Source organism: Blennius ocellaris, assembly GCF_963422515.1.
Source record: "Blennius ocellaris genome assembly, chromosome: 13".
NCBI classification, from domain to species: domain Eukaryota; kingdom Metazoa; phylum Chordata; class Actinopteri; order Blenniiformes; family Blenniidae; genus Blennius; species Blennius ocellaris.
This window is the reverse complement of record NC_137662.1, coordinates 14,208,796-14,233,353: the sequence shown is the minus strand read 5'-3', so window position 1 is coordinate 14,233,353 and position 24,558 is coordinate 14,208,796. Positions and strand designations below refer to the sequence as shown.

The 24,558-nt window shown below is 40.6% G+C and overlaps 1 protein-coding gene across 8 annotated transcripts in view; it reads right to left on the bottom strand.

The window, feature by feature from the left end:
• LOC308138100 (neurexin-1a-like) overlaps positions 1 to 24,558 on the bottom strand; it is a gene marked incomplete at both ends in the record, with an annotated part of 242,991 nt that overhangs the window by 60,949 nt on the left and 157,484 nt on the right. For all 8 annotated transcript variants that reach the window (XM_080507065.1, XM_080507066.1, XM_080507070.1 and 5 more), the window contains one exon: positions 20,838 to 21,019. In XM_080507065.1, coding sequence (XP_080363191.1) covers positions 20,838 to 21,019 — 182 coding nt within the window. The remainder of the gene's footprint in view (positions 1 to 20,837; positions 21,020 to 24,558) is intronic.

The following is a 24,558-nucleotide window of genomic DNA, read 5'->3' as shown; positions in this document are numbered from 1 at the left end:
TATCTTCATAGGGGCCAGTTTACCACTGAATATGAGGACAATAATACTGAGTTCATAGTGATTAGCAATGCTGTGTGGAGTTTGCATGTTATCCCTATGTGTGCCAGTGTGGTAACCTTAGGTGGTTTTCTTATTGGTACCAAGATAGCAATGGGTTGAGCCAAATGTTTTGTTCTGTGGAAAAAGGGGTTTCCCTAACAAAGTGTTGCGACATAACAAACTTCAAATGTTAGTCCCAAATGAAATGCCCCAGTTATCAGCTCTCAGGTAAATGACATTGCGCAGCACCTGAAGAAAAACAAAACATGTCAAGGATTATGCTGTGCCTCTCATTAAAGATGCATGAGTTACCCGCAGTTCTCTTATCCACAAACAGAAATCTACATGGAGGCACATTCATCATCAAGGTGCTGTCCAGATCATAATGAGAAAAGCCAAAATGGGGAGGAAACTGTCGCTTTCACTTGTCCGACTCCCGCCATATGTTGTGGCTCCTGTCGACTACTCACTGCTTAAGAGAGAGCCAATTTATTTCCCCAGACCGATGGAACACTTGTGACATTTTGCAATGGAGCACAAGACGTTTCATCCAGCTGTTCCAGAAACACAAACACAAGGAGGATGGGGCAGAGGTTGATGTAGTCACCAAAGAGGTTTCAATAGGCTAACTACAATGATTTACACCGGCAACATTTTTGTGTTTAATGATCTGTGGTGGTTTCTGATATAATGTCTCCCTCTCAACTGTTTGCACCACACAAACATGAAATTACAGTAACACTGTTTTGCTACCATGTAATATTGTGTAATTTTTTCAAACAAACACTTTCATTGTTGTCCTCTCCTCTATGATATTGAATGTGGTTGAATGTCCTGCACAGTATTCAATGTGCAATCACAAATTGCTCCTCAGTGCCGGTCAAAGTAATGAGTTGTTTTCCCCGAAGCAATTAGAAATGATCTACTTTTACAATGAATTATGTCTATTCATGATAAAGTGCACATGACAGATTTTTAAATTGCTATACTGTAATGACAAAATTGATCATCTCCTCTGTCAAGACAATATTGTTTATTGCTTTTGTCTATTACAAAAATATTGAGGGACTGTACTATTGATAGATTTTAAAGGATCTTCAGGAGTCACATTTCAAATTTAGGTTTTGTAGAGAATTTAAATGTCAAGCCATTAAAATCATCCCCACAATGTCATACAGAGCAGTGTTCTTAGTACTGACACTTCAAATGGACTTTCTTTAGAAATGACCGCAAAGTACGAGCATCAACACCACTATTGGCATTTTGGGCACTTATACGGTAAATGTCTTTGTGAGCTCATCTAAAGCAAACAGAGAAGATTGTATTGATGTGTTCATAGAGAAAAATCTGCGCTGTCCTGACAGAGGGGTCAAAGCTAAAATGAGCATGGAATCTGGAAATAGCGCTATATGAATAGTAAAATGCGATGGTCGTGCAAGGCCTCCTGCATGCAAGTATAATAAAATGCTTTTATTAGCAGAGCCACCCAAGTGTAACGTGGCTGCGAACGGTGGATATCCAAGTAGAGGGGAAATGCTGGATCCTTGTTATAGCAAGAGTAAATCCAAACTCACTCTACCAAACATTAATCCATGTGATGGCTCAATAGACTTTTGGCTTCTCTGTGTGTATGTGGACATGCATTTGTGTGTGCGTACAAGAAAGGGAAAAAGAAGCAAGTATGTGTGCGGTACATTTGATTTTTTTTACAGATAAATGCATCGCTGTCATTGGGTACTGGGGGCACATGGATGTGGTTGGATTTCCATACTTTGCTATAGGCACTTTCTGATATGATGTAATCACTTTATCATGGTAATGGAAATTGGATTTAATTTTCTCTTTTCAGTGGTTGCACATTGATTCACCCTCTCTTCGGCTTGAAGGGGAAAACAGACGGTAAATGATTCCTTGCCGACTGCCCCTCATGCAGCCCATAAACACAGATCTTATTTGTTGAAGCTGTAAAATTGTTTAATTAAAACAATAAGTCACCACAAGTCATTATTGCAGCCACTAATTAAGCTGAGTTGACATAGCAAGGTATGTGTAGCAGGGTGACACTTAAAAAAGATCTATGGTATTTGCAACCATTACAATGACAGCCTGGATGGCATACATGAGTTTATTTGTTCCGCACAAAGGACACCTTAAGCGGGAGTGTCCAACTCACTGGAACACAAGAGATCAAACTCATCAGTGATAAAACTGAGCTCTTCTCGATAGGCTCAAAGTCCATCCTCACCATCCTTTCCCTCACCTTTTATGTTTTGACCTTTTCAGAAGTCTCAAGTGTTGATGTTGTCTTTTACACCTCTGCGGCGTCACCTGATTCTGAACAATCGATCGTATTCGTCCACGCTTCGCTCACTCCCCACTACAGCCTCATCTAATCCCACCTGGATTACTGCAAGTCCCTTCAATTCGGTCTCCTTAATAAGCTTATTCACAAGCTCCTATTGGTCCTGAATTCGACTGTGTGTATCATCACCATAACATCATCTGTCAGTCACATCACATTCATCCTCTTGTAGCTTCATTGGCTTTACATTAAAGACCACAATGATTTAAAAATTTGGCTTTACACATTCAAAGTCATTCAAAACCTTAATCCTCCATTTGTCAGACCTCCTCCACATTACTATTACTATATGTACCATGGACTTTCAGATCTGCCTCATCCATCAGCTTCATTGTGTTTCATAATTGTTTACTCACTGTGATTATTGCTGAGTCACAAAATGTTTATATTTTTCTTGATTTTATTCTACTTTAACTGTGAGGTGCCTTTGGAAAAACATCCTTTTGATTGAATAAGAATAGGAATAGCAGACATTGCGTTTTTTTTAATCACCCTCAAAAAGCTTTCTATGCTTGTGTTACTTTACGAATAAAGGTGACAAGCTTTCATTATAGTTGCTTAGTAATGAATGATGTGTTCTGTGCCAACCCCAAAGGAGAAATAGATGAAATAGCAATACCTAATACTTCAATTGAAAAATTGTAGTTAGTGTCTTTTTTTATATATATTTTGACATCCAACAGACCAATTAGGAGGGCTAATTTGACACCACTGGTCTATAGATTCCTTAAAAGCTTGACAGCAGACTTGTATTACAGTTAAGATTCTCAGCACTGAACTTTTACAAGCATTACCCCCAGAAATTTCCTCCACACAAAACAGAAGCCTCTCCGGGGCCTCACTTACTGTAAAGAACTGCCTATAAAAAGGAAACATCACATAACAGCTCTCTCTTTCACTTGTCTATGACTTTACCCTTCAACAAGCAATGAGAAGTGAAATTTTGTAAATCTTCCCAGGAGATCAAAGTGCTACCATGTTCTAATGGCTGCAACCCACCCACCATCCTTCTACGATGGAAGAGCCATACCAGCAATGTGCATCTAAGAAGAGCCAAGACAGCCTGATTAATCATCTAATAGTTCCAGAAAGCGATAAAGACAGATACTGTACCAGCAAAGATGGAAATGAAAAAGAAATACAGTTATCACATAAAGCTGTTTGTTCCAGTGGAGAAAGTGAAATGAAGACGAGCAACAAGGAAGAGAGATGAAAATGATGGCATTTTTGTCTGTGTTGAGACTTGTACACATTTTAGCCTTTGAAACTATAAGGCCCCTCTGCTGCCTCCCCGCAGAACTGTCTCCTGCCCTCCTGTCTCTCGTCTGTCTGACAAACTCAATCTGCTTGACAAGATGATAATAACTATCAAACAGATTCCATAAAAATGAGAAATAAAGATCTGAATCCAAGATAAAAGGAAACTTACAGCCAATTCTGGTTTGAAAGAGGGACATGTCATGTCATGTCTGAAATGTAGAGGAGATTCTGGAGGCAGAAACACTGAAAGGATGAAAGGGCATGCGCAGGACGACGATTTCACAATTTACTTGAAGATTGAGCACCCACCTCGGCGTAGTTTGTTCAAACACAGCAGACATGATGAATGTTAAATGCTTTTGCATGTTAGTGAAACATGATATCCATTTCACTTTTCCACAACACAAGAGCAACACGCCAACACTTTTTAATCCTTTAAGATAATGTAAATGTCTGAGTCAACAGTGCGGTGCACATCGTTTTGTGAAAAACTTCAAAACTCAGTTGACAACCATCAAAGACGACGTGTTCACAAGCGCTTTCTGTCCATCGTGCACACTTGGGAGAATATCACTTACGCAAAGTCCTCAAAGCAATAAATATGCAAATGCATACATAGCATAACTACGCTCACAACATCATTGAGTGTATGTAGGCTGACCAGTAATATCAGCTATAGAATATATTAGAAAGAACAATAAAACATGCGGCTTCTTAAACATGCTTGTCAATATTCTATTCCCTTTGATAGCTTTCACTTTAATAAATATGATTATATTTGTCACACGGAAAGGAGGCATTATGGTTGTTTATACAGCTTGCATTACTGTAATCATTGCACTATCTTGTGTTGGATGTCAGACATTATTATAATGTGGAGGTTTGACAGGACCCACTCTGACGAGACATCAGCCTCATCCCCTGGCTTCTTGTGGGCTGACACAGTTATAACTGTATAACGGGTAGTTTTAAAATCTGGGGCACTCTAGTGGCTGATTTTCTGAATGGTATTAATGGTAATGCTGGTAATGTGCTTTAACATAATGTATCAAACATGTGGAGGTTTCTAAGCAACGTGTAGCAGTTGTTGTATTTTGTGCAAAAATTGTATTCAGTGTCTCAATCTATTGTGATCTGTTCCTCTGTTGACGTTAATATCATGTTTATTCATCCTAAAATCTATTTTGTACAGTGCATCATAGTATTTCTCTGTTCGTTCTGAGTTTTCAACGGTAGAAAAATAGTCTTCCCAGTCAGATTTTTTAGAAATGGTATTTGTTAAAGCTTCAGCTTTTCGTAATGGCCACACAATTAACCCACAGTGTTCAGGACCCAGGCACAGGAATCAGCGAAGCTGATGCAATGAAATCATTTTTCTATTTACAGCTAAATTTTGTAATTCTGAGCACTGGTCGCTTTTTCTACCAATTATCGCTAACTCTCACAGTAAGTGGTGCCACCTGGCTCAGAAAAAAACCCAAAAAAACATCACCAACCGACTGTATTATTTGCTCTAAGCACAGCATCCATCAGAAAGCATTCACAGCATGACTGCAGCATCACAGCTGAATTTGAGTGAAAACTTTAGAGAAAAATAGAATGAGCGCACGCCTGTTTTATTTTATTTTTTTTCTTTCCAAATCCAGCTTTATATTTGAGTTACTTTCTGTACGATTCACGGTGACAGAGAAATGCACAGAGAGGTCCCACTGCCTGGCAAACAGCAATGAGTGACTCCCGGCCTTGCAGTTTGTCCATGACAGCGTCTGTCTTCATTCAGCGTGCTTAAATTGGCTTCAGAACCAATTGGAAATGGTGTTTTTATTATACGCCTCCTATAACTCCCCCTCTCATCAGCGCTTGACCATCTTTTATCTGGAGGATGACGTTTCCATTAGGGTCTGCCAACCTCTTACTGCAGCTCTGTGAGTTGTGGTGCTGGGGGGAAAGCATTGTTAACCAGCACAACATCAGCAGGATCTCACTGGCTGGGGTGAGTTCCAGTCTCCATTGAAGCAGTTCATCAGATGACTGCTCACCCAGAACACACAAGAGCCAGCACATAGACACACATGGCCTCACACTCTCTCTCCACCACTCCATTACTCTCAGTCTCTCATTTTTACAGAGACAAACACAAAAATTCACAGATCTGACAAAGGCAGACAACAGAGAAACAGAAAAAAGACAGAACTTGGCCAAAGGGAGCGTGTCTGTCAGCGCTTCCTCACCAGTTTCAGTGTTTCATCAAAGGTATGAGAGGCCCATAAGGTTCAACCTGCCAATCTGGCAGCACTTTCAGTCCCCATACACAGAAGTGAGGATCTTTCAAAGACTGAAGCCCGATGGCTCCCTGCTCTCTACGTTACTGTCTTCATTAACTTTTCCTCTGAACGCAGCCCACGTTAACAGCCATGTCTCGGATTTATAAATCTGGAAAATTCTACAGCACCAGGAAAGACAAAGAGCAGGAACACTTTCCACTCTTAACCACAGAGTTTAAGATTGCTCGTTGACCAGGCCTGGTGACATGGTTGATGCTAATGAGGACATGACTGTGCACGGTGTGTGTGGGTCAGCAGAGACATACGCTTCGGTCCCACTCTGGGAGTTTTAATTAGGGCTACATTATCAGACTGTCTGTCCACATTGGCCCTATCAACTACAATTTGAATGGATCATAAATCATTAGTGTAAGTGGTCACTAAACCACTGAATCCTATCTGTATCATGTATTAAACATTTTATCAATCATGAACATATTTAATTGACCTCACCAAGAATTTTTACTTCTTGGTGAGGTTACAGTTTTTACATAGCTTCTTGTGCTATCTTTTGATTACCATCTTTCCATTTTTATCTCCACTGCTCTTCAATTATTGAGGTGGCTGTGGGAAAACATCCTTTCCTCCATCAGGATCTCATCAGGCCCTCCTCCTTGACCTTTGTGTTTTGCTGTAAATGTCAGCTTTCTTTATGAGGCCTGTGATGAGTTTATTGAACAATTCACTGTCAGGGACACACACGCAAACACACATGTGCACACTATCCATGCATCCCCACACTGCCAGGGGACCTGTCCTTCACAGCTAACAATTACTCTGATTTCAAGGAGTGTAATGAAAATGTATGGTGCTCAGAGCCATTGGGATATATAATTGTAGCTGACAAATATTGTTAATTCAGCTACCTCAAATACATCCAAGGTTTATTTTAACAGGGATCACTTCGGTTGTACATGTAACTAGGAATTAATTCAATTAAATTAACAAATAATTACCGTGTGGGGGATTCAGAAAATGATTTGGGTAGGACTGACTCACGTTTTAGAACTCTTGATAACAAAGTGGGCCTTCGACAGCATCCCATGTTCAGCTGCAAAAACACCGTCGCTGTCTCGTTTATTGTGTAGCTTAACTTGATGAAAGGCCAATATGAAGTGTTGCGTTTATCAAGTGTGTGTGCCTCTCCTCAAGCTCATGGTGTAAACAGGTTTTGACACAACACTGGTGTTTGCGCTGCTAAAATACACTGCCAGAATACAATGTCTTTGGACGGAACGTTTTTCCATCACTGCAAAGCTGCACAAGCAGGTTTTGTTTTGTGACGCTGACCTTGTCACAGTTATTAAATTGTCTGCATGAGATCAACATCTAATTGCAAACCAGGCAACAAGGTACAAATTGGAGTTTATAGTGCCTTTCTGTTATAACATTCAGTCAAGAGTAATTTGTGAGTGACTGTTCAAATTCTCAGGTCGAGTCAGCTGAGTCGGAGACATTTCAGGATTAAACCTTCTTTTGGAAAGAAAAAATATCAAGCAGTATGCTGGCATGATTTATTTTTTTGCAGATATTCAGACAGCAGGCCTTCCAGGCTGTTTTAATGGCGTGCCTTTGCAGAACTTGACATATCTTATTAGAAGATACAGGAAATAACTGACTGGATATTACATTGTTGTAAAGTCTTTCATAATTGTTCACGATTTTATGGTGTGACTCAAAACGAGCCAATCTGTAATAATAAATAATTGGGCCAACAGGGCTTGTTCCATATGCTGGCTTACTGATCCGATCTCTAGTCATTCCTGACTCAGCGTTCTTACGGTGAACTGGTTTATACCGGGGGAGTGATCAGGCCAGGGTGGCCAGTACTACTGCCAGATGATGATAAATGCCTGCATAAGCACTGTCTGGATCTCTATGTCCAGGCTGGCGTGCTACTCCGCCTAGAGGAGCAAAGCACAGAGGGAGCAAAGATGGATCGGCTCAAACGTAGTACTTCTATTGAATTGTTGTTCTCAGTCATACTGATGATTGAGATATATCATTCTATAATTAAGTCTAATAAGAAAGTCAAGTTGGAAAATGAGTAACATGCAAAGTGAGACACTGCACAGACTTGCTCATCTTAAAAAAAGATGGATTGCCAATTTTACCCTTTTTTTAACCCCAAAATGGAAAAAAACATTCTTTGACTTTCTTTTTTCATTGTTTACTGCTTGTTTCTAATAAATAACATTGACATTCAAATCATATCTCCAGTGGAATTATCGAAAGGACATCATGTTTTACACTTATTGCATATTAACAATTAAATTGTAATTTTTTAAAAATGTGTTTTAAAAATTGCTGCAGCGCTCAGAAAGAGAGAAAGAAAACCATGAACCTTGTGATTACCTGATAATTAGTTTTGCAGAATCGAGCAGGACTCACTGTGAAGCGAAACATCTGTATCACCAGAACATAAGTAAATAAATAAAGTGGGTTTTAACAGGTCAGATTTTTAATGTTGTGATGTAAAGATCATGTTGGTAAGCTGTGCACTCCCCCACTTTGGTAAGATTCTCGGACAACTCTTATCCGTGGACGAGTTGTCCGAGCACCCTTTGGTAACCACCGATATAGATGGCATCCATCATGGACCTTGCAACCTTTTCATAGCTTTTCAAAATGTAGAACAGAAAATAACCGATGACTTCAGCATGCACACTCAAGTTCTCTTTGAAACTTTCACACTACCTCCTCCATTTCATCATATCCTCTTTATCCCCCTGCACTGACATCAGGTTTCCCTTTAATGAAATGTTTGGGGTCCTTACACACTTCTTATTCTTTATCTTTTTGGTTCTCTCCATTCACATTCCTCCAACTTATCTTCTGTCCTTTTCTCCATTGTTTTTGGATTTTTATCAGTCATCTTGCAGAGAAAGCCAATAAAGACCTCTACATTGAAGGACTGCTGTTCTGCTTTGTTATTTTGTTCTTGCACACCCTCCTTTTTGTCTTTTATTTGTGTTTGTGGCAGCAGACCTTATCAAGGAGATGTGTGTGAGATAAGGCCTTTGTGGTTCTTTGAGGTGAAATAATAGGACAGACTGATAAAGCCTTGTGGGTGACTAGTTCACAGCTGCCGAGCTCATTTGACACTGAATTCTCCTCGACCCGGGGGATTTGGGAAAATCTCCATTGAGGCCAAGAGATATCCAAGTTTGTGCTAGCTTTCACCTTTATAAAATGTTAATTCTCAACCTCTGACACCTGTAAGTACACTGTCTTATATTTCTTAAAATGAAAGCAATGTATTCAATTGGATTGTTACTAATCACCGTCTTTGTGAACCTGTATCGGGAGCAATGCAAGTCAAACTATAAACTATTGTCAATATTGACAAGGGAAATACTTCAATTTAACATTGAGCCCAAGGTTAGGGCTCAAGTCTGTGTGGAGTTTGCATGTTCAAAAACATGTTCATATTGACTCTAAATTCCCTGGTGGTTAGTATGTGAGTGTATGTGATTGTGTTTCTCACTGTGTCTGCTCTGTTAGGACTGAAAACCTGTCCAGGGTGCAAACTTTCCACTGCCAGTAGCCAACTGTTAAATATAGTCAAGTATAGAGGATGGCTGGATGGCATTCCAGATATAACAATAGATTGTAAACAATAAAAAGAGCAGCAAGGGAGTATACATAGAATACAAAAAAAAAAAAGTTTCACAGCCATCCGTTAAATAGTGATGGAGTCATGAGTTCCTGGCCAATGCCATTATTTGTTTCTAATCTACAGCAAATATTAAAATTTCATGAAGTGGTAATGATTATACAATTACTTCCAGCTTGCAAATATCATAATAATGGCTGCAGCAACCAAGGTTTGTGATTTTATTGAGTGGATGTTTATGGATTAAAATAAAACAAACACACAGACTGGATGACTAGCTGGCCATCGATTTGTGCTGCCTTCGATGAAAGAAACGTGGTGGGCGACACTGGCATTCAATAGCAGCTAGTTTTCATAAAAATAACAGCAGCATTCTGGCCTGTAATTGCTTTCGAAATGCCTACATGGATGAACGAGTGGGCATCGTAACAAAAGATATCGATTACTAACCAGCCTTTTTTTTGAAGATTTGAACATTGAAACAATACTTGGAAGACATTTTCAGCCCATTGAGTTTTATCTCATTGGCACCTACACTCATTAACATGCTTTAATCCTATCAGGCCAATCGAATGTTCTTCATTTCATATACATCACAGTATTCACTTTCTGTGAAAGTGTTTAAGACCTACAAATTAATAAGTGCAAAGAATATATACACCAAAGCAGTATATTCTTCAAATGATACATGGGGGCTTTATACCTGATAGGCCCTTAATATGTTCCAGTGCTAAAGGGAGATTAAAACTTTGACTTCAAGTGTTAAGCAGTTTGGATCCAGCAGAGACATACAATTCCCACAACAATTTTCTACATTTTTTATAGCAGCTCCTTGTCAGACACATGGCTATTTCACAGAATGCACAAGTGAATTAAAGAGTTAAGGGATAGCAGCCACTTCAAGCATAACTGATTTATTAGGCCAAGTGAAGGGAGGAGACGGAGAGAAGAAAATGAATTAGGCCTCACATGCACTTTTAATTACTGTTGTCAAGGTGTTTTCTTCGCCCTTCTGGGAAAAGCAAACCAAATCATCAGTCATACCAACTGCTTGGAAGAGCCACAGAATGAGCCGTAAAGTTTAACACCTCTTCTAAGGCGCAACATTTACAGCAACATAAACAAAACTCAAGCCCTCTCCCTGAAACATCTCTCTCCTCTCCTGAGATAAGGCATGCCGCACGGCTGATAAACTCAGCAGAATGAGGCCACAGATCCAGGCGTGTCCTCCTCACCTCATCTGCTTACCTGGGGGATGGAGGAGGACAAAGGAACAACAACATGTGCCTGTCTGTTTGATCTCCCCGTGTGAGCTCTGCTGCACATGTAGGCTGCTGACACGTCATGGATTGTTTGCTCTTGCAAAGGCAACACGGCTGAACTTCACTGCACAGCCCTTCTATTAGCAGAGATATTCCAATGCACACGAGTCCTGTCTCTGGCAAAGGCTCTGTGCCTTTGATGAGGCTGTGGAATAAACTTTCTATAAGCAGGGGCTCAGTTCAGACTTCTGGCTGCAATGCGCCTTTCTTATAACTGAAAGACAAGGCATTGGCCAAACAGTATGCCCCAGGAGGACACACAATACAAAATAAAAAAAAAAATACACATCCGTCTTGCAATACCTTGAATGTCAAGTGTTGCTCAGCTTCAGCCCAGTCGCTAATTGGAGGTAAAATCTCTTCATTTCTCAGTCCATCCTTAGTAATATTGACTAGTCGGATATTAGAAGAGCCACTTAATCCATTATTCATAAATGAAAATGGTGGACAAGGGGAAGATGAATGTTTCTGCTGACAGTGTGGTTGCTCACTCAGAATCTGAGACATCTTTAAAGCGGATACAGTTTCCCCACCTCACTAGGCCCATTCAGGATTGGTTTCAGTTGTGCTGATTTCCATGTCCGCACAATATGTCTACCCTCTCAATCTCTTTCACTTCCTGGTGCTCATTTACACTTAATGTTTTATGAGAATGTGGGATCTATTGGTGAAGGCAAACCATGAAAAAAAAAAAACCACAGTCTTATTCCTGGAACGTGTGACCTGAGAGTTTTCTCGGCGAAATACAAGTGAATCACAGAAATAAAAAAAGAAAGAGAGATGCAATAAATCAGGGCTGAAGTTATCCAAGGTAGAATGCCAGCAGTGTACACCAATTCTCCGAGGCTGGCGTGCTGCGAAATGTTTCCACTGCAGCACGTAATTAAAAACAGCAAGGCTATGTGTATTACATTTGTGTGTGGGTTACATACTAGTATGAGAAGCACTTGGGGCCTGAGATGAGAGCAGTGAAAAAGGTTATCAAGTTGACCAGAACAAGGAAAGCCATCTTTTTAATATTCCATGCATTTCCTTATACTGTGTAAGTCATCAACAACAGGGCACCAATAATCAGGTGAAAAGCAACCTGGGACATTTTTTCCTTGACAGAAATAAAATACATGTAAATCAGTTAAGAAGTGATTTCAGGCTTCAACAAATGACGTTATAGTACGTAAACTTAATTCTAACAGATGATTGAAATCTTAACTTTATTTTTGTTTTAAGGGTCATTTTCACAAAGTAACCCTGACTAATTTACAAGTCAAGCCAGCATCATGTATACAGTAAGTTCTATGTACTAGTGTGAGCAGCTTTCATCATTATTGTGCATTTCTGTGATCAGCATCAGTAACAATACCAATATGAAATAGGAATGTGTCTAATTTGTCATAAGCATGACATAATCATATCTGTAGTTCAACTGCACTAGACACAAAATACATTTCAGAAAAAACACATTAAGCTACAGTCCAGCTACACACCATAGGTTACTTGATGCATAAGTCCGACTGAATGTCAACGTTATGCACAAATGATGGCTATCTACAGACATTTCTCTTTCTCTATTTCTCTTTTCATAACCTCCCCCCCCTCTATTTTCTAATACACAATAATACTTGCCTTTCAATGAAACTGTAGTTAGGGGAAGATTAAAGATGATAACACTCACAGTAATGAGATTATTTGAAACGACTCAAAATAACTGACGCCCATCTACGTTGAGTCATGAAGCACTGCAGTTTTTAAATCCATCAAAAGAACATCCCCGGAGAAACTCAATTTGGTGCAAGCAAAGGCACACAACATAGTGATCACTTTCATAAAACTACTGTGACAACAATTGACAAACGCATGTTTATGCTATATTTCCATTGCTGGTAGGATGCAATTGTGTCAGTCATTTGTTCCAATGAGGCAAATAAAAGTGTTCAAAGTGATAATGATTTAACTGAAAATAAGCCCCATATGGGATGGTAGTGAGATGCCGGAGTTGTGCTCACTGTAATGGAAGGAGAAGGAGTCAGACTATTTTTATCTCACCCTAAGGCCTGGGGCAGCTGTGTCAAGAGTCAACAACTATGGTGACTCCATGCTGCTACGCTCCTGTCCCAAAAGCACACAGACACACGCAAAATCTTTCTTCTGCACAATCTAAATCGCTGACAACTGACGTTTACCATTTAAACTTCGATCTAAACTGCGTAACTGAAGGATGGATGAGATGTGACGGTGAGATGAGGGGCAAAACAAGCTGAATGGTTGACGGCAAATGTGCACGCATGGGAATGTCAGGGACGATGCAAAAATGCATCCATCGAATTTTAATAACAAACAAACTAAAAGATGACAAACATGACAAAAAGTGAACCTGCCCGACAGTGTAACATTAACGGTGAAATCAAATTTACCCCATGTTAGCCATGGCAATATGGCTCTGTATGAGGCAAGCCTATAACGTATTGATGTACAGCTTTGAGAATGACAAGCTCTACTCACCGTGATTTGTTACACTAATAAAAGTGAAGACACATTATTGTCCTGCCCTCTCAAATACACATACACACATATCTTCCTCTCACTCTCCTCTGCACACACTCATTCCTCTTCATGGACCACTTGGCTTTGTAGTGGCAAAGAGCTTGAACAAATTGAGAAATGATTGGAATTGAAAGATGAGTAATGGTGATTCTGGCGCTGTCCCTTCTCAATATGGAGATGATGAGATTTGATTCTTTGAGGTCAGGTACATCATCCGAGCCGAGCACTTGTCCCATCTATGACTAAAGGATTCACTCCCATGAGCAGGCGTTTGCCACAATTGGTCACTGCTGACATAAAATCAATGCTATATTTACCAGCAACATTAACACCATTCATCTCCTCTTAAACCATTATGGCTTAAGTTCTATATGTTAACCATTTGAGGAGCACAGGCACATAGGCATTAACCTGTCACTGTTGCTGTCCTTTCCTCCTCTGAATCAACACTCAGAGACTAAATGAGGTCAGCGAAGCTCCCCCATCCTTCCTTTTCAGTGCTGTGTTCTCATCATAGTCAGCAATTAACTCACCATTACAGCATCATTATCATTACTTTGCCACACAGAATACTGCAAAAACTGCCAAACTACTGAATAGCTCATTTCAGTTCTGGGTCTAGTCACAGATACACATGGGGAAAAAATGCTCAAAAAGAGGGAAAAAGTATCCAATTGTGAATACTAGAAAAGAAGTGGATTGTTATTCCACGTCAACCTCTGACCCAACTGCAGACATGATTACTAGTAGTCTTCCTTTGAAGACTAGGGAAGTGTTGGGATAAGCAGAAAAATCAGTTTCATTGCAATTCTTTGAAAGTGCAAGGCTTGATGTAATGTAAGAAAAACAATGTGCTTGAACAGAGGGAACATAAAATGTTGCCCCCCTGCTGTCTATTGTATTTTACTGAAAATTCTCAGATTACATGCTCCGGTGCTTTTAGACGATTTTGATGAAAGTGGAGAGGGTTTGCAGCTCCTGCCGTCTTAAGACATTGTCCCAGTGAGACAGGGAGATTGAAGTAGTGAGAATGACTTGTGTCTGCACAAACTATGGAAAGTCGAATGAGTTGCAAGATGGATGTGTTTACGCATACCTCTTGTTCATTGGGGTGCATAAGTCAAGTGATGAATGATGTGGGGAACAAATCCTATGCTCAGAGACTTTCACTTATAACTTAAACACTTACTCATAACTTTGTTTGTTGAGCTTTCATATATTTCATATAAATTTACAGGCTGTGCATGAACTGTGATTCATCTAACAATCAACTCTGAAAACACTCATTTCCAAAACTGTCCTGGATTTATATATATATATATATATATATATATAAAAACTGCTTCATTTACTTAGATTTTTTGCTAATTTTAAGCACGATTAAACCCGGAGCAAAGAGAATAAAGATGTAATAATAGAAATTTTACTCAGATATAATATGCTGTTGATAACTTCAAATCAGCTTAAATTGCATATCATTATCATTGCACTTGTCCGGGCCTTCACTCGGGTAGTTACCATGGCAACAGTAGTTCAAGTAATGGTGATGGAAAGCAGATTTCTGAACCAAGATGGGACAACTGTGCAAACATGACAATATCGTCAAGCTGTAAGTAGAATTAAGCTCATATTGTATGCCCACTCATAAGTAAAATTGCCATGTTTGGAAGGGACATTTCTTTAATGTTCCCAGTTTCACTCTAACAACAATGTTTGCCAGTTGTGTAGTGGTCCCTGGAGAAGTGGGTGTACTCGATTTGTGATGAAATGCCATTCTTTATAAATGGTGGCACGCAAGAGTACTCTTAGATAAAAATCTATCCGTAGTATTTGTTCAGCATCACATAATTTCTATATCATTTAGCGGTTAGCAATACTTTGTAATGACCCACCATACTCTGCCTTTGATTGGCTCATCAGCACTCATGCTGCACGGCAAACATAGGCATTAACCAATCAAATCACTGAGTGCAGCGAGTACTAGCCAATTAGTGGCAGAGTGGGGTGGGTTATGGCTTCATCATCCGAGAGGGAAAAAAAGGGCAATCTGGCTCATAGATACTGCTGACTGGTGCATCCAGGGGGAATTGGAAGTGGATGTACGCAATGCAGGCTGCAAAATAAATGGGTATTCCCTGTATACTTGCATATACTGTGAAGTACACCAATGATGCTTGCCATCCATGGGCTCTGGGCATTTACAAATAATTCACAAATGAACCCTAGCTAAGCAACACAGGTCAACCATATATTGGCTGATCGTGTGGACATTGCATGCAAGTCTTATCTATGTCTCTGTGCAGGGCTCACATAAGAGGTAATTACTTGGTCCGAGATCCTAACATAAGAAGTATATAAGAATAAGATCCTTTCCCTGAGCAGGTGTTTTAATAGGAGTACTGGGGATAGCGTGACATTGGTTCTCTCTCGAGACCTGCAGCACCTCTCCTCGGTAACAATCTCACCTGTGGCGTCAAGTCAGATTGTACCGTGTTCACTTAATGAAACACGGGATTGTGAATAAGCAGTGCCCAACACATAGGTTGAACTGCAAAAACACATAAAGGTTGACATTTCTGTTCTTGAAAATACTCAGACAATGCACCAGGTAGTCTCTCTTCTTGAGCCATTTTACATGATTAATAGGGTAGAGAGCTGGAGTTGAAACTGCAATTAAAGGTGTCTTCCATCAGAAGAAGAGCCCCTTTTCTGGTAGTCGGCTAAAGGAGGACCGAGGGGAGCAATGCTCCACAAGAGAAGTCATTATTTCTCCACCATCCTCTCTGCTCTATGGAATATATTAACTTCACAATGTTGTTTGCTTAGCTAGAGTGCCTTCATTGCTTGTATTTTTTTTTTAGGGATGCATGCAATTAGAACAAGGGAAGGAAGAAAGTGCTTCAAATAGTCCCCAACCCCCACACAGAGATTGAGTGCCTGCACAAAACAAGCTCAGTGGGCCCCTAGGGGCCCAACCTGAGACTGAGGAGAGCCTCTGACAGTCGGTGTCACCACTGCTTGCTGACAACAAAAAAAGGAGGAAAACAACTGCAAAGCTTTCATTTCACTGGGTAAATGACCTCCTAAAAATATACAGATGGATTTCCAATAACAGAATTCCGTCCTTGTTTGTGCAGAGAGATAAGTGATACTTTCACTGTTGGGGATAACATAGGAATGTATAATAAAAAAAATCCACCCTGACTTCAACAACCAGCTGCAAAATTTTGTGACAAATATAACTGTATTAACATCGGCATGTTTAAATGAGATGGCAGCACACACTATCAGCTTGTAAACTTTGTACCACTTCCTCTTCTGTATGGATTACCCCTGCTGCATAGACCCACCAAGGATCATTACATCCATAATTCCTTGTTTTGCATAATGTCATTGTGAATAGTTTCCTGGATTTGAATTTCCGCTACAGTGTAATTAATTATATCCTGTATAGATTCCTTGCCAGAGCAGTCACAAGTTTTACATTTACATGGAATACGTGTTTGAGTTGCCTCATGAATATGATTCACCTTAGAAAACGTGAGGGGGATTGTAGAAAATCACCATAATTGGAGAAACGGTGGGAACATTATTATGAATCTAGCCCTTCCATGTGCTCTACAGTAATGAGCCTGAGGAAAGTGATTGTCATACATTTGATGGTTCACTGACTTCACAGTCATTGTCTTTATCTGCGATGGAAAGGAGAGGCGGGGGAAGGATCACAACTCCTTTGAGGTGCATTTAAATCATAGTCTCCACATATTACTCTGAAAATTCCCTCTTGAGAGTGTGAGCTGAGATGGCGTCCTTCAAGCCCCGCTGGGTTTCCTGTCATCATGAAATGGGAGCAGGAGATTAGGGGGGAGAGGGATGTAGAGGATGGAGCAGGAGTGGGGGGGTAAATTCTGAAATCTGGTCTAATCCCATCTCATACAGCTGAAGATATGCTCCTCCAAAGACATTGCTACTCAGAGCAGAGGAAACTGGAAGGAATGAGGGGAATACCATTGGGAATTAGTCTTATTATAAATTGTTTGAGAAATGCTCTCCTCCAATTCCAGAACTCACCCTATGCATATTCAATACTAGAAATCACTTTTTTTTTTTTTGTTCCAGTCACTTCAGGAAATAGCATATTTTGATAAAAGCAAGGAAAACTAACCAACTTCGAAGACAGTCTTACATAAAATTAGAGCATGGAGTAAACTAACAGCACCATCCAATAAGAGTACAGACGTTGTTTTCCTATGATTCCCTGAATACAGCTAAACTTGCATATGAAATGCATCAAAGTGGCAATTTTGCACAGCTCATTTGATCGCGTGCCCTAAAGCAGCGGTCCACAACCTTTTTGCACCAAGGACCGGTTTACTGTCAGACAATATTTCCATAGACCGGCCTTTAGGCGTGACGTATAAATACAACAAACTAAAATGATACAACCAACACAAAAACTGTGGTATTTTGTAAATATAATAATAAACATGAATCCACTGTGTACTTGTATGTCTTTCTCCTTATTTGTATGTTATTCTTCTGTCTCCTCATTGGGCCTTTTCCCTTTGCAGAGAAACTTTCTAAAGATGAAAGTTTACTCATTTCGCTCGCTTGTGGGTTTAATATCATTTAATATCAGCGATAATGTATCGTGTGACCAACACAAGCATGAGTCATAGATGTAACAGAGAGAATTCTGTCATTTTTCAAAATAAAATATTGTTCAGACTTGGATAACAAATAAAAAAGGAATAATGTAAGTTATTTATTCTTTGTGTGTGGCCCAGTACCAAACGATCCACGGACCGGTACTGGTCGGCGGCCTGGGGCTTGGAAACCGTTGCCCTAAAACACATATTTTAATGGATGAGAACACGAGGGCGTGAACACAAATCTAAAAGGTTTGCACCCCAAAGTATTCCAGGTTCATGGAAAAATGTCATCCTCAAGGTTGTCATAAGTAAATCCTGCTGTCAATTATATTACACAAAAACAAAACAAATCTACTGAAATATGATTAAAATGACTTTTAGGAAGCAATATTTTATAGAATCCTTTCACAATCTGTTAAAAAAAAGTCAGAAAACTTCCCACCAGCAGTGCAAACTGTTTATGCATTTAATAGTTTTGTTGCTAGTCTTAAACAACGAGAGGAACAAAACCCAAGAGCATGACTTTTTTGCTCCTTTTCATGCGTCTCCTCCTCCCAGCTCCACACATTGTTTTTTAATGAAATGCAACATTTCACAAAGACCCCAGATTAATGTGCAGAAATAAATAAATAAGTGGAAACATTCATGGAGACTGCTGATGCGAGGGGTGAGAGGGATTCTCACAACCCACTGCCCTCGCTGTAAGAACATGCCTTATCAACATTTCCGGCCTGCAAAATGTCAATGGAATGCTACACGTTTCATCAACGATGCTGCGCGTGCATCTGTTGTAGCTGCATGATCTCTCTCTGTCTTGTTATACTATGTGAGACTGCGCTCTCTCACCTCTCATATCTGTGAAGCTCAAGTCTCTAACCTCTTACATTCATCAATTGCACACAGTGGATCTAAAACCTGGCATACAGGCTGGGAGCATTTGCTTATGTTTCCACTTAGAAATGACCTTTGTATTTCCTCAGAAAACACCTCCTTGCGTTCTGGCTTCAGCACTAAAAGGAGAAACGCTGTAATGTACAGGAAGGAGCACACACAACATGATATGCAGCAAAGCACCAGCTGGAGCATGTCATACAATTCACCTTCACCAGCTATCACGAATAATAATCAACTATGTGATATTTAAATGCAATTGCAAATGTGTGAGAAACCAGTGAACGCATGTGCAAGATGTAAAAGCAAATTTTCAGAAGCAGGCTGAGGTTAGTGCTTAGTGAAGCTCTGTTGCCCCATTTCATTATAGACACCGCCATATCTATGCAACCAAATCATATGCACACATTATTTTTTTTTAAATTGTGCACATAAAAATAGTGTATGATGGTCATTTCTAGTGTTTTATCCCTGTTCAGGTGTTTCTCAGGCGTGTGGAATGAAGCCCAGACTGCAGCGGAGTATTCTCACATCTGAGTGAGCACATCTGTCATTTTACAACCATATTCCAATTTATGTTCTTTTGAACATCTTGTTGTGTCCCTCAGTGGCATTTAGTGACAAATGGTCTGTGTGAAATAGGTTGTATCCTTTTAAATAGGCCAGCTACACCTGAATTTAAACTAGGGGCTAAAACTCACTTAGCCCTGAGGCAAATGTGGTACAAAAAAAAAAAAAGTAAGAAAAAAAAAAGCACTTCCAACACTGAGCAAGTACGGAGGTGTCTTATGAGAACAACATCACAGTTGCTCTGTGTCCTCAGGACAAGCCTGCTTATGTCACTGTGTGCTTACTGTATGTGTGAATCTCGGTGTGTGGGCAGTTGGGGGTTGAGGCAAACTTCAAGACCAATTTCATGTTTGTATGTGCTCCGGTCTGTAGCTGTGTGTGTGCATGCGTGCATGTGTGTGTGTTCCTACATGCTCCTGGCCAGCATCAGTGTTGTTGTCAGTAAGTGGGTGCCAGCATGAGGAAGGTCATGTGGCAGCCAGCAGAATTATGTCCAGGTCAGAGATGTGCTGTATGGAACCAGCCCTTATTACTGCATCATTTCCCTCCTCTTCCTGTTGCACACACATAACATCCGTAACACACAGACAAGCGAAGGTGAGGAAGCCCGGGCTCCTTCTTGTCGGTACACATTAACACAGTGTTGGTCACACACACACACACACACACGCTTCACTTATTTAATCATGCCTTCTCTCTTCTTTAGTGGTAACAGTATCAAACACATTCACCGCAACCATTAAAGCAGTTCAACTTTCCTTATCTTAGATATTTAAATGAACATCTTAAGTCTATAAGCAACAACCAGACATTCGGTAGTAAACAGAGCGAAAAGTGTGCGTGACAAACAAATTGAACAAATGTTGCATACTACCTGCACAATGTCACATCAGTCAGTGTAGCAGACAGCTGCCTCAGGGTAGCAAAATGACACTAATGTGCCACTATTTTGGACACAGTGTAGTTAATGTTTAAATGGCATGACCACTGGACAGGAAGGACACAACTGCACTGATTTAGAAACAACAATGACACCTGCACTGGGCTTCAATCTGCACCTGGTGACTGTTCCTGTTACCTACTTTCACAAATGAGGCTTACTGTGTCGAAAACTCTCTAAATTTGGCAGAAGCGTGCACCTTCACGAGCGATGTTGGACGCTAACTGAGAAATTATGTTTAGGGGGTTCGTCTTGCTCTAATACATTGCAGGAGATATTTGCTTTTTAACATTTGAAATAATAACATTTTCTTCACTTACAATGTGGAGCTTCAAGAAGTCTCCAAGACCAGAGGAGCTGTCCACCCTCACCAGGACAGCATCCTTCAGGTGCGTGCTGAAGCCAATGGCTAGTCGGTCTGCTCTTGTGCTGGGACGGTCGTTTGGCGGCCATGTGTATGTTATCAGTCCACCATCTCGCCCAAATATGTATGTTGTTCCCGCTAGAGAAAAAGAAAAGAAGAGGAAGAACAACAAGCAGATGATAAAAGTGTACTCTCTCTTAGAAACAGAAAACAGGCATACATCACCTGTCAACACAGAAACATTATTAACGCAGCAAAGTCGGCATCAGTGCCATGTGTACGGAGAGCACCGTCAGTCTGAAGTGTTTTATTGTGCTGAGTAATGAGTTTGCAAAGCACTGAGCAACATATCACTCTTGAATAGCTCTCAGCACCATCTGAGAGTTTAAGTACACTTGTGTCAATTCATGAGTAGGAGAAAATTCTGTGAAAATGAGGGAGGCAGGTACCGGGGCCGCTTTCCTCGTAATGCTGCACAGTTATTCAGCTTTACTGCCGCTGACTGCGTCACCTCCAGAGGACAGAGATACAAGTGAAAACTGGTGATTTTGTCATTGTGCACCTGGTGTTGAGGTATCCAGTGTGCGAAACGGGCACCTTTCTACTTTTTGCACTTCATGAGCAGCCTTAAACACAGATGCCACCTGCACCAATATGGAGGGACTAGTACAGTTAAGGCCTTCTTGTGACCTCCAAACCAGCCATTTCCAGTCTTGCCGTATTACTTTGTTGTCACAATGCAAATAGAATCAGGTCAACTGGACCCGGTCATGTGTCTCGGAAGACGTTTCTCCCCTTATCCAAATAATTTCATCAGTACATGCTGTTCACAAAACTTGGCTGGCTTCCAAAACAGATGACCAAGTCCAGTTGACCTGATTCAGTGAGCATTGAGATGCCTCCTCTCAGTACAAATGGAAATGAAGAGACATTTCTTTGTGAAATGAAAGATCTGAACACAACCTGCAATGGAAAATGAGAGGGAGATTTCTACTCCTGTCACCAAATCAAACAACATTTGCTAAAGAGTCCGTCTGCGATAATGAAGAGTTATAATACCCAAGGAAGTCTCCCCACGCTTACATTCACTCCTGTGTCTCGTGTTCTCAGATTACAATAATGTATTAATACCTTGTTTGCCAGGGCACAGAAAAATATGCCGGTGACACAAAGTGTGTACATGTGCGCGCAATTGTGAACAAATGAGTATGAGATTTGAAAACAAACGGCTGCCAGAATGCCGACATATGAATGCAGCTGTCATATTAGCATAAAAACAGCTATCTTCATGAAAAATTAGACAAGCAGCAGTGGTAGTGTGTTATGCATTTACATGTGAGTGTGAGCGAGAAGGAGAGGCAGAGAGAGAGTGCAAGAAAGAGAGAGTGTGTTAATATTCATGGGGGCAGAGAGTTAAACAGCCTCAGCCTGAACAATAGATTATAAATCATTCTGACTGTAATTCCAATATTTTCTTGTAAACCAGTTCACAAGGATATAAAAGTATTGATAAATGTAGCATACATAAATATATATGTATATCTGTTTTTTCTTCTACATCTCCAGCACTTCCTCACAGCGTAGCGATGAAGGTGTGTCATACAACTTTACTCCCAAGTTCCATGTCCAATTCCATCCCCACGTGTGAGTCAATACACCCACACACACACACACACACACACACACACACACACACACACACACACACACACACACACACACACACACACACACACACACACACACACACACACACACACACACACACACACACACACACACACACACACACACACACACATTCGACCACTTGCTGCAAAGAATTGCATCATTAATTAACAGTAATGTGATTAACAAATGAGGCCAGGACATCCAGATCTATGGTGGGATTTATTGTTTTCATAAAGCATTACTCGCATTTGTAAAATGTAATGATACAACACTGTAAGCATTTCTGTTCTCCTAATGGATAAAGCATTATGAAGCTTGATGACTTCTATAAAGGAAAAGACATTATGTGTAATATAGTCGCGAGGCAGGCATCATTTCTTTTTCATGAAGTCTGGCGGCTACCACTGCAAACTCTTCTTGTTTCACTAATGCATATCTGATGTTGGCCCCGTCACAGCCCAATTTCTAATTTATGTTGCCTGCGCCGGACTGTTGTCACTGTCTCTGGATTTGCCCCAAGCCACCTAACACTTGCTCCATGCTCCAGCTTATGATAATTAAGTGCTTTTAAACCACGTTCATGGTGGAACTCACTGAACCCTGAAGCATACATTCCCCCTCAGTCTAGTTCTATGATTTGACACCCACTTCATCCCGCTGACAGCTTATTTATTGTTGGTGACCTCCAAAAATGAGAAAATACAACTCTTCTCATTAGCTTTTCTTTATCTTTTTTTTTGTAGCTAGGTAGATAAACAGCAACACACTCGAGACATTAAAGGTCAACAAAGATAAATTATCAAATGTTTGCAAAACAGATGCAGTGACTGTAGATAACAAGGTTGCCAATATGTGGTGAAAGCTGTCTAAAATCCATACGCACTCGAGGAAAAACTGCTTAAGGGACTGTAAAGGATTAAGATACATGGAGGAACACGGCTAATGCACACCTACACAGATGTGCGTAGCATAAAATTAGCAAGCACGTGCCATTGTAACCCCAATGCTGGGGAGTAATTATGCACTGTTTCCATATTTGTTATTTGTGTACTCTCTTGGGACGGCGGGTTTGATATGGATCTGTTGTAGTCACTAGATACAGTGGTGTCCTGGAAATATCTGCCTGTATGTTGACTCTTTAATTTGACAGTGTTCCAGTTTATTCCCCATTCAGCTTCAGTCTTATAATGAAATGCAAACAAAATAAAGGACACGCTCGAGGTAAAATGAGGGGGTCAGAGACACAAAGTGCTTGGAGGAGTTGTGCTACACAATGCAAGGCCTGTGAAACAGCCTAATTAAAATGTTCTTGCTCCTTGTTCCTTTGTGTATGCATTGCTTGCATTCGTGTGCCTTTCCCCAGAGGGGGTCACACTACAGAAATCAAGAAGCAACATGTTTGAACTGTCCTATTCAAGGCGAGATCGAACCTCCAGGATGAACTCCTCAACCGCAAGTCTGCCCTGTTAGAAGATAATGAATTAATCTGTCGTCATGTTGGACTACATTGGTAGCTGGCTGCTCTCTGCTGTGTCAGTTAACATCAAGGAAGATAAACATTGGCAGATCAAACACTCTGCTTTCATTAAAAATGTAGCACCATCCCAGGAGTTCTCCTGCATTTGGCCAGAGAGGTGTGTGGGATAGTAGACAGTAGAATAGCAAACATGGCCTCTGTGTTAGAGCCCTCTTGGTATTAACTTTACAAGGTCTCAGTATGTTTCTGCAGCCATGAGGCAGCATGGCAGGCAGGCCTACATACTGTATGTTTTAGTAAATGATGCAGTGTTATATCAAGTGGCAGACAGGTGTGAGCAGGAGCAAGCGGCCTGGCCCGGTGCCTCAGTGTAGCAGCTGTGGGAGGAGAAGGATACACAAACCAGGCAGCGTGTTTGACTATAATGCTCCGCTGAGGTCGGGTCTGCAGACTGTCTTTCCTCTAACCTCCACCATGGCCATCACAACACTCCTCATATTACCCCCTCTGCCGAGAAACTGGGGAGGAA